Source organism: Anopheles arabiensis, chromosome 2 (genome assembly GCF_016920715.1).
Source record: "Anopheles arabiensis isolate DONGOLA chromosome 2, AaraD3, whole genome shotgun sequence".
NCBI classification, from domain to species: Eukaryota; Metazoa; Arthropoda; class Insecta; order Diptera; family Culicidae; genus Anopheles; species Anopheles arabiensis.
In genome coordinates this window covers 55,273,615-55,286,783 of record NC_053517.1, presented here as the reverse complement: position 1 = coordinate 55,286,783, position 13,169 = coordinate 55,273,615, and the positions used below count along the sequence as shown (strand labels likewise).

Below are 13,169 nucleotides of genomic sequence, written 5' to 3'. Positions count from 1 at the left end.
AGCTGCTTATTGAAGGGCTGCCAGAATCAACTAAATTGCTAGCAACCATAAAACAAGCTAAGCAAATGACTCATCGACATACCGACTATGTCCGAAAAACGATCCACGTCCGGTTGCAATTTTTTGCAATTAGATAAAAGGGTGGAAAGCGTTTAATGCTCTCTTTTACCTCCTTTATCTCTATGACGTATGGCCGAAAGCGAGAACATAATAATAATCGAATACGCATTTTAATCACCCATTATAAAGTACTCAATTTCGCAATTACCAGAAATACCTCTATATATTTTGTTATTTAAGCGGCAGAATAAGGTGCAAAGATTTTTTTACAATTCTGAAAGAATACAGTAGCGTAGCGTTCCAGAATTGTAATCATCCATTAAATAACCATCGATCCATCCCACAAAGACATTTTTCTTATAAATCAATAAAGTTTAACCATCGCCTGAAAATGTATGAAAACATGTTAGTGTTAGTCTGGAAAGCTGTTAGGGTATTTTATGATTTTTCTGCCTTAACTACCCTAATATGATCATTTAAAGTGGATTAAACTATCTAGCAATCAGGTCAAGCAGGTCAAACTCAGCACACAAGCGACAAAAGAATCGACATTTATAAAAAAAAAAACAGTTTAACTTAGTGCAATAACGATTTCAGTGATACTCAAAGGAACGGAATAACTACACACTCTAACCGCCTGCGAAAAAATACACAATTTGAGCGGAAAGCAAATTTCATTAAAATTTAAATTTTAGTTTACATCAAAAATTTTCAAACGGCTTCAGTGTAAAAATCTAGTAAAACACAACCTAAAATATTATTTGAAAACGGATTTTGAAAATGCCCTTGGATGAAACCAAACACAAACTATTTGCTGGAATAATCTCATAAGTACATTATGCTACCATGGAAAGTAGAATTTGCCGAAAAACGCAAGATGTTTCTAATTTGTCAAGAAATTCTGAATATGTAAACTTCATCTCTTTCATTTCCTGTCATTCACGCAGCAGATACGAAATGTAACTTCATATAATCTCTTAGAACTAATTTACTAACTTCATCAAAGCTTAGGATCAAATTGATCTCCCTACCTTATACTGAAATCAGGACCCACGAGCAGCAGATCAAAAGTATACCCCCTCATCGTCGTCGTCCTTTGAAGGCTGCAGCTGGAACATGGCTCCCGATGTTTCATCTGTAGTTCCCCATTTGGCCGCTTCACCTCCTCGTACCGTCACATTATAGCAAACGTTCTCACTTTTGAGCAAACTTTGCCGTAAAGTCATCATCTTATGAGAAAAATCCCTGCTCCGTATGGACGTCACGCTTAGGAATCCTTTGTATAGCTCCTGCATAAAACGACAATGCAGAAAACAGCTCTCCGAATTTCCAGATCCAAGAGAATTAATGCACGTTCGCATTATCTCGCCGCTAAGATCACCCAGACCAAGTACAAAGTCTTGGGGATGAAGTAAGCAAGTCAGCTTCATTGTTTCTCCAGTGGTTTCATTCGACCTCTTTTGCTCGTCAGGTTCGGTATCGGTTGGCTCATTAAGGGGTTTTTCTGTAATGCTTCTAGCATTGCTTGGTGAATCGACGTTTTGGTCCGATGAATAAGTCAGCTTCTTCTGAATTGCGTCCCAATGCGATATATCCATTCCGCAAGAATATTCATAAAATGTGTAAGCCTCAATAAATTCTTGCATTCCATTGGTGTAGGCTCGTGTATACTGGTAAGGATCCTGGTCCTTAAGCTCTTTTGCTATGTTAACAAAATGATTGCGAAAAATAGCTTCCAGTCGATCCTTCGCTTCGTTGCAAACTTTTTGCAAATTATTTTTCCTATAACAAGAGAAACATTGTTTTACTTTATCATAAAAATAGAAATCAGAAAAATAACTTTTAACTACACATAGTTTTATTGGTTTTCCATTTTTTTTTGTTAAACGTATTTTTTTTTCTGCGCTTCACTAATAATTACACATATTAATCAATATAATTTACTCTACTAGCAGTAAATATAGGACGGTCGCGTGCATCAAATATCGTGTGTATCTGTATATGATTTAAAGTAGTGAAAAGTAACACGATTCATTTCACTACCCCACCAGGAGTCGGAGTATGACGGAGTATGAGGAGTATGATCCTATCGGTATTAATTCCGATGCGTATGTGTAATGTGTATGTAATGTACGTATATGTAATGGACGTGTATGTAATGTACGAAAACTATCTATACTTTATCGTTGCACCTACCCAACCTACTTATACTTTAAAGATCGAACCATCAATAATAAGAACCTTAAGCTTTCTGTAGATAAAAAAACACTTAAAAAGTAGAAGCGAATAACGGAAATATTTTCAAAAGTTCCAAATATTGACGAAAGCTAAAACCATCTAAAATCTGTTCATAGTGTAATGCTTCCTAAAGCCGCAATATATTTTTTTTTTCTTTTGACACAACAACCGCTGTCGGTCAAGGCCTGCCTGTACCCACTTAGTGAAGTGAGCGTGGCTTTCAGCGACTTTTTGTTACCATAGCAGGATAGCCAGTCCTACGTATGGGGGCACGATCTATTCGGGACTTGAACCAATGATGGGCATGTTGTTACGTCGTACGAGTTGACGACTGTACCATCAAACCGGCCCAACGCAATATATTTTACAACTAATTTTATAGTAGAAGTTTTGACTAAATTGATTTGAAATCATCCGGATCGTCAAATAACATAGAAAATTCAATTGTGGAATTTTCAATCGTATTGATCAATGATGTCGAAGAATCTGTTTTGAATTATAATTAAATACACTTTCAACCACATGTTACCTAGCCGAAGAGTTCATGCATTTTGAGTACATTCTTGCATTACTACTATTTTTACTATTTCAAGCATTACAAATAATTACTAGCATTGCAATATAATAAAATATGTTTTAAATTTTTTAAACAATTTAAACAATTTAATTTTGAACATTTTTTATGTATTTCACTGAGACTTACGGCCCGACCGAAAATTGGATAACGTTATATTAAAATTATGCATTTATCAACACTATCTAATTAGAAATGAAAATTAGATGATGTCAAAAAGACAATAACTTTAAAAAATATACAATTATTTGAAGTCTTCAACCCTTTGGAAATACTAAAAATGAGGTTTAAAAATCGACTTTAAGTGACTTTGTAATTACACCAATAAATATACATATCGAATTGAACATCGAAATTGTTGAACTCATTTTTGAGAAATGCTTGGTGACTAGTTTTTGGTGAAAGGCGTATGCTTAACAGCTTTTAAGCGTTGTGGTAACTTTATAGACTATTTTACTGTGTTATGAAAGGGTGCATATTATATTACAAGTATCGTAAGGTTTTTTTACTTTTTTTACCATTTTTTAATCTGACTTAGGCAATAATCTGAACAACAAATTGCAAAATTACAAAGCATGTGACAGAAACCAGTCTGGTACAGAAGTAAGAGCATATCATTTGAAACAAAAGCATCCGTGCACAATGGCGAATTAACCAACGCTAATTCTAAGTTTCCTTTAATATTTTATGGTTTGCAGTTAATTAAACCATGAACTGGGAAATATATGGCGTGATTCGGCAAACGCAGGCGATCACTTGCGGTCCCTGCTTGAGCTAGATCCCGAAATACGCGATTTATGCGTTCCCGAGGAATCCACGCAACTCGAATATCCGTGCAATTTGAATATCACGTTTTTAGACTAAAATACAATTGGTAACTCGATATTTTTGATTAAATTTAGTACTTTTCTACACTACATCATTAATTCAATACGATTCGTACAGAAAATTCTGATATTTCTGGGTTTTGAGCGGATTAAATATTTTAGCAAAACTTCAACTTCTCCTGCATTGGACAATTCTTGAAGCAAATTGTGCTGATTTGACATTAGATTTGTCAATGTAAAAAAAACCGCGTATTTCCGAAACCGCCCAAGTCGAGAACGGCTTAACTCGGCAACAGACTGTACTCAGCAAAATGGTTGCACTGTATCCGAGCGAACCAGCGCAGTATCACATTGCCGCGAGACGGACACGATTATGCTGACGCTTACATATTGTGTTTCATTTAAACCAGGGGTCTCCAAACTTTTCAGTTCGCGTGCCGCATTGCTTAACAATCAACATTGTCGAAGGCCATTTTGACGCTACCTTTAGAATGGGTGGAAGTTCTAATCTCGTTTTAATAAGAAAATACTAGCAAAATACATAACATTTCTGGAACTTTCTTTTATTGAATCTTGATTTTCGTCTTTCAGAATTAAAAAATAATTTTTGATTGGTTAGTCAGAAAAGAAAGCTATTAAATTTAACCTTTACTCAGTCATCGCGGGCCGCATTAAAGGTTCTTGAGGGCCGCATGCGGCCCACGGGCCGTAGTTTGGAGACCCCTGATTTAAACCAAATGTCTAGAAACTGCGGCACGCCGGCCGCATGCAGCCCGGCAAAGCTCTTAATGTGGCCAGCGATGGTATTATAAGGTTTAGAACAATAAATCTATTATTTTGACTATTTTGATCAAAATGTTAATTTTTTAATTTTAACTGTTTTAAGGCTAAAGTCTAGCTTCAATAAAAGAATGTTGTAGGGATTTAATATATTCAGATTAAATTTTCTTATTGACCGTAATTTAAACGTTTACACATTAGCTTAAAGGATTTGTCGAAATGGGTACAACGTTATTTGCGAAGCAATGCCGCACGCGAACTGAAAAGTTTGTAGATGATTTTAACTATAACCTCATTTTAACCACCAGTCTTTGGTAGATTTTATGCTTTTGCGATTACGTATGATCTACAAAACCCTTAATTAATGATTAACCAGCTTGTTGTATGGGTGCTTTATCGTTTTATTTTCTAAGTCAAATAGATTCATATAATTTACTGTAGTGCCTGAATTTCCCTTTCGGTCGGTCCGGAAGGATCACCATATCGCGGAACTTATTAACAATACGCACTACAATCACAGTAACAACAACAAATATATCTACTTACCTAGGATCGATGGTATGCAGGAGAAAGATAATTCGCTTGGATTCGATCGTTATATCCCGGCTGATTTTCACGATGCGTTCGTATTTGTCGTGCTTCGCGTCTAGTATTGTAGCATATTCGCGAAAACACTGTATGATCGGATTATTTTCATCCACTGCCACATTTTCGTGATCTCTTCCGCGCCGAGCACTGCCTTTGCCATAATGTTGGCGTTTATTTCCGCGATATCCACTCATTTCGGGATCCGAACTTTTCGCGCAGAATGATAGAATAGCTAAATGTGAATGAATTTCGGCAATCCGCAATTTTCCGCAAAAACAACGTTCGACGCCGTGTTATTTTCCCGGCGAATGGACGATCTATGATGAACTGAAGCGAATGCGACGCATATAATTTGGCACTCACATACAGTTCAACAGTGGTCAAATGTAATGACAATGGCATAGAGACCTTTATTTTTGAATTTTGTACAGTCTGTCCCCGAGATACGCGGGGTAACGAGATAGGGTAACTGTACCAGTTTTCGGCAGGCTAGTGCAGCAGTTTCACAAAAATTGCTCACACATCAATATTTTTCATTATTTTTCTTGAAAACACTTTCAACACTGTTATTCTGGTTGATAAACTATCATAGTATGTTACAATATTTTTTATTTGCCGGTTCAAAGCCCTTTTTCATAAATATTCGTGAAAGTGCAAACATTGATTTTGCTCCTATTTTCGGCAGTTTGTTCCTATTTTCGGCAGGCTGTGTTCCTATTTTCGGCAGTGCGAATACGAGTCAGAAAATGTTTGTATCAATGTGAATATGTACAAAAAAATGTTTAAAGCAATTTAACACTCTTACTTTCCTAAGATTGGTGCTAAAAGCACTTTAATTATTAATTGTATGTTGCTTATTTTGGCCCGTTTTGACAACCATTTTGATGCGATGTTTAAACAGAGCAGCCATTGACAGTTTGATGGTTATAGCGTACGGTGCGAACTGGCTTACAAATATTTATTTTTCTCTTAAGTTAGTGCATTTTTTGTCGTAAAATTGGTGATATTTGGTACAAGAAAGGTCTTATTATGTGTCGACATACGCATTGTAGTGTTCTGATCAATTTCAAAAGGAATATTCAGTCAAATTCAAAGTGTGTTATTGTTCCGAGTTTCGGCAGGAGCCCACAACTTTGAGCTGTCAAAAATGAACATTTACTGTGTACCTATTTTCGGCAGCATTTAAAGTGAAAAATAACCTGTTTATCGTGATTTTAAAATTCCGAACAAGTTAGAATAAATTAAATAAGCAAAAAATCTTTAATATACACCACTTTTTCATTGTTTTACTGTTCTGATTATCTTAAACACAAAACCTGCTGAACGATTGGCTGACAGCAAAGCTGCCGAAAAACGCACAATTTATTTGATATTTTGGAAAATAGGTAATGAAATGGTGTGAAACTTCGTATGTGAATATCAAATAAGTACACCTTTACTACAAAATTGTATATTGTGAAATTTTTTACCGCATTTGTGCAGAATTTCACGTTTTTAGCTACCCTGCCGAAAATAGGTACACTGCCGAAAACTGGTACAGTTACCCTACTCGAGTTGGGTCCGTGTCATTAGGTACGTTCTCACAAGCATTATCGTCTGCGTTTCCCAAGTGCCATAGATTAAGCTTTAACAACTGTAAAATCAAATTCATTAAAAAAAAAACGAAAGCTCGATAGCTTCATTGGTTTACTCAATAGATGACATACAGTCTGAACTCACTAGTTGAACTTCGATTCCCTGCCAACTATTGAATATGTGCTTTTTAGTTGGCACGTTTTTTGCCCAAAACCGTTTTATTGATACAAACGCATGCTTTTTAATTGAACTGTCAACCAACTATCGAGCGTTCAATTAAAAAGCATGCGAACTAAAAAGCGTTCAACTATTGAATTCTGACTAAAGTAAGTCTTCCTGTAAAAATTATAAACCAATTAACAAATTTACCAAACGGATATATTATTTTAATCACAATTACCATTTGAATCAAAGAAGGCTCTTCGATCTCAAACTGCCTGTGAGCGTTTCTACATGCACCGAAACTGCAGCTGAGAGATGGCTGTGAGAGAATTGACAACCGGTTTCTCACGCTGGTGTGTGTAGAAGCTCTGAAAAGCGCCGATATGAGACTTTTAAAATGATGTTGAAAAAATCCATTTTAATCGCTAAAATGAAGTCAAAAAAGTTTCTTTTACTTTTTAATAATATTTCTACGATTATTAGACAGCAAAAATGCAAACTATAATGGATCGTCCACCAAAAACTGCCAATTTAATTTTTTTTCAGCTCCATCGTTCTTTGCACGCTGAGGAGAACTCTCTCACCGAAAATGCTGTCAATCGCTGTCAAAGCATGCTGTCAGTTATTTTCTCAGCTGCTTTCTCGGTGTATGTAGAAACGCTCCGAGATATATAAATTTTTTTTGACACAAAAATGTATCAAACAGATCCGTTTGACCAATAAATATATGCGCAATCTGTGATTGCACATCGTCTATTGCTACGGTAACGAACTTTTGACTACTTGTCAAATCGTTCTACACTACGGGACCTTGTTCCTACACAGGCTTTGCGCGCAACTCGAGAACATACTGTACTCCGTGTTCGATACTTATGACATTTCTAATGCACCTTCTGTTGTCCTATACCTTTTCCATTGTGCAATGCCAAATTGTACATGCAAAAGATTAGAAAGTCCAAAACAAGACCAACAAACAACGTCAAACAGAGCTCGTAATAAACAAAGTTGGCCACGGGGAAAGTGGTTTGCTCTCCGTAATTGCCACCACCGTGGTATAGCTGTGCAGTGAATTGTGAAAAAAAGGAAGGAAGAATCGGTTGACAAAAAGCTGGTTAGTGGTTTAAAGATGGGCACGACACAAAAAGGATGATTTATTTCCGTGAATAACCATAGAACCCATCATCTAGATTGTGCCATACGTTCTAACTAGTGGGAAAGGAAACTAAAAATACTTACCTTTTGTTACATTTTACGAATGACCGCGCTAGTACAATTAGTGTCAGGAGAAAGATAAAAGTATAAAGTGAAAAGTGAGCACTGAAACGTGTCGTTTTCACACGTTGATGCTTTTATTATTTATGTAAAGCCCATTGGATGATTGGAAAGAAATGCCAGAACGGAAGAAACTTTTCCGGATGAACACAAATAATCGACTCAATGTGCGATAATCTAACCATGCCGATTCGTGGTACATTTTTTGTTAGTTCCGTAATCAGCTCCGCTCTATAAGCTAGCTAAGTTGAAGTATTTTTTTCATTCAAGTTATGTCGCTTTTTGTCGTTGTTGGCATGAAACCGCCCTATAGGAACCATCACACGCATTTCATTGGCTTCAGATAGAAGAATGTGTGTAATAGGCCTCAAAAGCTGAAAAAAGGCACTAGCGGAGGCATTCGGGCGAAATATTGACGCAATGATTATTTTCACCCAACGTGCATGGTAGTGAATCTGAGACCGAACAACAGGATGTGAGCGAGCAGCAGCCAAATAGATTCAAGTGTGCTCTCTTGCCGCTGACTTGATAATGATTTCCATCAAATCTAAGAAGGCTGGTCGGTCACAGATCGTGGTATACGCTGTCTAGATTGCTGGAGCTCATCCAGAAAGAGGAACCGATTTGTATCATTTCTCTTATCAAGCCTACACCGAGGTTCGTTGATTGATCCGTTGAATTGTTCGTTCGTTTTGGTGCAGTCTTCTTTGCAACTGCGTAACGTTGGCTGCTGACTATGTTTAAGTGGAGCGTGATGAGTCATATTTGCTTCCGCAAACGGTTACTTCCTTGGTAGTGAGCTACATTTGCGACAGTTGGACAGCCACATTGCAAAGAACACCAGTATGTTTCTGATAATTAATACGTAGTGGTGTTGATAAGGCGATTTTTATCGACAATGAGTGTGAACTTCATGCATAATTGCGATAAACTAACCTGCGACGTGTCGATAAAAAGTGCTTGGTGCTGTTCATGAACGGTAGTAATTCAACTACCGATAATAGCGATTTTATGCAACGAAGGGTTTTGCAGAAATATTGTTTTTGTGTCCTTAAATTTGCATGAGAATTTTTAAACTCTTTAACAAATGTACTACCGGTCAAAATATCGCTTGCTGAATTTAATCTGGAACGATAAGCAATGGGGAGTGTTATCAGAAAAGACTGCCTCGTAAATCTCAGCTTACCTCTGCTGCTAAGTGCAACATTCTTAGAACGTTTTATGGAGAGATGTAGCCGGTAGTACTGAATCGGATTTCCAGATTGCAGTTAGTTTAGTGGGTTCAGTAGGTTTCGATTTTCGATAAATCATGTGCAATTTCGATTTTATGCAACGAAATCATAGCTCGGGTTTAGAACTCGTTGATCCGATTTGATTCGTGAATGGAGTAATATGATACATAACTAATATCAACCAGAAGAATCAAAGATCTATTTTTACAGGTGTACCAGCAATAATTCTTAATAATGTTTTTTTTTTTTTATATTTTAGGAACCTAAACGTCAGCCGTACTAACATGGATTATGCAAACTTCCCCAACTTGACCAGTGTTTATTCACCCAACCGTGAGGCGTGCCTTGTATTGAACAAAACCAAAATTTTGATAAACCTCTATGAAGGCATCCCGGAAACCTTGCTGCTGAACGTGATTGCGTGGTTTTTTCCTAATACTGCTGTTCACACTACTCCGCCAGCAGGCCTGGGACTATGGGCGGCTGGCGCTAGTGAACAGCCATGGAGAGAACAAACGCTGGACGCAACTCTTCTATGCCCACGGCAACGTGCCTGGTGGTGGTGGAGCGATGAATGGTTCCACCGAAACGTCAGATACGCTCAACAGTCTCAGCATTGATCGTGGTTGCTTTTCATGGATTGTGGCCACCTTTCGGCTGACGAAAGAACAAATACTTACGCACAGCGGCCCGGATGCTGTACACTATCTATCTTTTCAACGACATCTCATCGTGGTGATGGGCATTATGACGGTGATCTCGATAGCCATCATACTACCGATCAACTTTTCTGGCACACTGAGTGGTGATAAGAACTCGTTTGGACACACAACGATTTCAAATCTCGAACCAGATTCGCCGTCGATGTGGGCACACGTCGTGTTTGCGATCGCCTACGTCCCGATGGTGGTGTTGATAATGAGGCGTGCTTCAGGCCGCAACGCTTTCAAAACGGCACCGACGCGTACAATCATGGCGACTAATATTTCCCAAGGCGACTGCAGCAAAACCATCATAAGAACCTACCTACAGCAACTGTTTCCGGACGTGACGATCGAAGACATTCAACTTGCATACAATATTTCAAGCCTAATCAAAGCGGCAGAGGAGTACGAGCGAACGGTCGAAGCTCGGATTTACTGTGAGGCGCACCGCAACCGTGACGCGATCCAGGCTCAACCATCTTGCTTCAGCTGCGAGAAGGTTGACGCGTTGGAGTACTATAAAGATCACGAGGTACAGTTGGCCGGGGAGGTAGCACGGATGCGTGCGTCGGCGCTCAACGAGCCACTCGGAATTGCATTCGTCACGCTGAATTCGGCCCACGAGGCACAACACGTAATGCTACATTTTAAACCTGGAACGTATCGAGAGTGGAATCTGTCCTTCGCACCTGCACCATCGGATATATTTTGGGAAAATCTTAACATCGATACCGCCCAGTGGTACTGCAAGTGGGCGACGGTTAATTTTGCGTTGTTTTTGTTCCTCTTTTTCCTTACAACGCCCGTCATTATCGTGAATCAGCTGGATACGCTGTCGCTGACGAAAAATACCACAACACAGATTAGCAAGATCAGCCCGCTGGTGTCAGAATTTCTACCGACGCTACTGCTATGGTCCTTGTCCGCATTGATGCCGGTCATCGTTGCATACTCGGACACGTGGTTGTCACACTGGACTCGTTCGCGCCAAAATTATCTCATCATGACGAAAACTTTCGGCTACCTGTTGTTCATGATATTGATTTTACCGTCCCTCGGATTGACCAGTGCCCAGGCACTGCTGCAATGGACGATTGAATCAAACGACACGTACCGTTGGGAATGCATCTTCCTCCCGGACAAAGGTGCGTTCTTTGTGAACTATATCATCACCGCTGCGTTCATTGGTACCGCCCTCGAGCTGATACGTTTTCCGGATCTCATTTGCTATCTTTGGAAGCTGGCAACGGCCAAGTCTAGAGCTGAAACACCTTACATCAGGAAATCTATCCTTATTACGTTTCCGTTCGGTATTCACTATGCTTGGATGGTGATGGTGTTTACGACTAGCACAGTCTATAGCCTTGCTTGCCCACTGATCATGCCTTTTGCTATGGTGTACATCACATTGAAACACTTTGTCGACAAGCATAATCTATTTTTCGCGTTCGCACCATCCAATATGATCAGTCAAGGTAGTGGGGTAAAATTCACAGCACCGCCGTTACTATGACAAAATTTTCGGTGGTTCTGCTTTTGATCATCATGGCAGCATTGGCCGTGGTGCGCACTGGACAGGTTGAGCTTCGTGCTGTCGTACTGATCCTTGCTCTGTGCGCCACTCTCGTAATGTTCGCATGCATGTCACCGATTAAACGGTGTACCACAAAGCCACTACGCATCGTGGAACTGGATGGACCGGCCCCGATCTACGTGGCAGATGTTTTAATCAACAGAAGAATGGTATCAGATAGCCCGTCCCATCTCAGCTACGGTTCTGACACGACTATGAACATTGTGATGAATGATGCCGATGTCAGTGTGACTGCATAGAGCACATCCTCCTTTTCCTTCCATACCTTTCCCCTGTACACCCGTTTTATGCTCTCCTCTCCCGTGGTCGTAGGCATGATCGAAAGTGATATTAAATGTTAAGCCAACTAGATTGCTTACAATGCAGTATTCGGTGTCTCATGTATGTGCAGAACCGGAACCTAATCAGCTCAGATTTTCTGTTAGCTATCTTCACCGTGGTTGTAAATTGGTTTGTATGGGCACACTGCTTTACCACTAGACTTTTTGTGCAAGTCTAGAATGACACAAGCTCTAAACAATAGTTGTGATCGATCAAACCATTTGGAGTACAGATTTTCTTTGTTTAGTTTGTGGTGAATGTTTTGGTCAGCTTTTATGTATGCTTTATGATTATCATTTTTGTATCTTTTGGATCGAAACCAATTGCACATTTAGTTTTATGTTAATAATGACTCAGTATACCAGTAAAATTATTAGCAAAATTGTGTTGTCCACATTCCCAAGAACGTGTTATTCTTTCTATGCTATTCGTGTTATAATTTGTTAACATATTAATTTTTGATTTATTAGCCTGCAGAACCAATCGATGGAGAGAAAAAAAACTCCACTCGGCGAGCAAATGTGATCTTGTGCAAATAAACATTTCCTGTCCACAGTAATAAAAGCGTACAGTGAAGGAAATGTTGACTCCAGACTTGTATGTTATTTGTAAGAGATTTATATAACTTAAGGAACAATAAAACTTGTACTAATCCAAATGTTTGACCAGTAAGAATATTTACTTTCATTGCACCATAACAAAACGCTAGTTAAAGCCACTTGAGAATTTAAACCTTTACACAGTCTCGCAATTTTTGGAAAAAGCACACACCCATAATGAAATAATGACAAAAAGATATTAAAAGAAAATAACTTGGACTCTTTCTGCAAACCGTTGGTTTACACAAAAACTGATTTGCAAAATATGCCATTATCTTTGTTTATTTCCTTCCCCCTCCCCCACGCGAAACGCAGAACAAAAGTACAGCAAGAGTCTCACTCCGGAAAATCACTGAATGGGTTAAAATGAATAAATAAAATACACGAATTGTTTTTTATCAAAATTTTCAACTACGCAATGGGAAGAATGGGCGTAAAAGTAAAATTAAAATTTTAAATAAAAAAAATCAGTGGGTGTACTGAAAATCAGCTAAAAAATAATATCCTTTACGGTGAGGGTTGCCAAAGGAATGGCCATAACTGCAATCCGTAGCGGTACGCAGTTGTCGCTCATCGTACACAATAGCCGAGACAAAATGTAACGCGAGAGCAGCTTAGCACAGCCAAGACCCACTGCTAGATG

At 38.7% G+C, this 13,169-nt stretch overlaps 2 protein-coding genes across 5 annotated transcripts in view; one reads left to right on the top strand and one right to left on the bottom strand.

Annotated features, from left to right (window-relative positions):
- The window catches only part of LOC120908614 (translin-associated protein X-like), a 67,342-nt gene extending 61,927 nt beyond the window's left edge, over nt 1–5,415 (bottom strand). For 2 of the 4 annotated variants that reach the window (XM_040319809.1, XM_040319810.1), the window contains exons 1-2: nt 5,026–5,415; nt 1,092–1,842 (exon numbers count right to left, since the gene is read on the bottom strand). In XM_040319809.1, coding sequence (XP_040175743.1) covers nt 1,125–1,842; nt 5,026–5,261 — 954 coding nt within the window. In that variant the 5' untranslated portion in view covers nt 5,262–5,415 and the 3' untranslated portion in view covers nt 1,092–1,124. Of the gene's footprint in view, nt 1–264; nt 1,843–5,025 lie in introns of those variants that run through there. The other 2 variants (XM_040319808.1, XM_040319807.1) reach the window with 2 other exon arrangements.
- Nucleotides 5,416–7,734: 2,319 nt separating this feature from the next.
- On the top strand, nt 7,735–12,602 carry LOC120893249 (calcium permeable stress-gated cation channel 1-like). The gene is given in 4 exon segments (XM_040295040.1): nt 7,735–7,915; nt 9,568–9,733; nt 9,735–11,480; nt 11,483–12,602. Coding segments are annotated over 3 exon segments (2,250 nt in total). The 5' UTR covers nt 7,735–7,915; nt 9,568–9,592; the 3' UTR covers nt 11,846–12,602.
- The last annotated feature ends 567 nt before the right edge of the window (nt 12,603–13,169 follow it).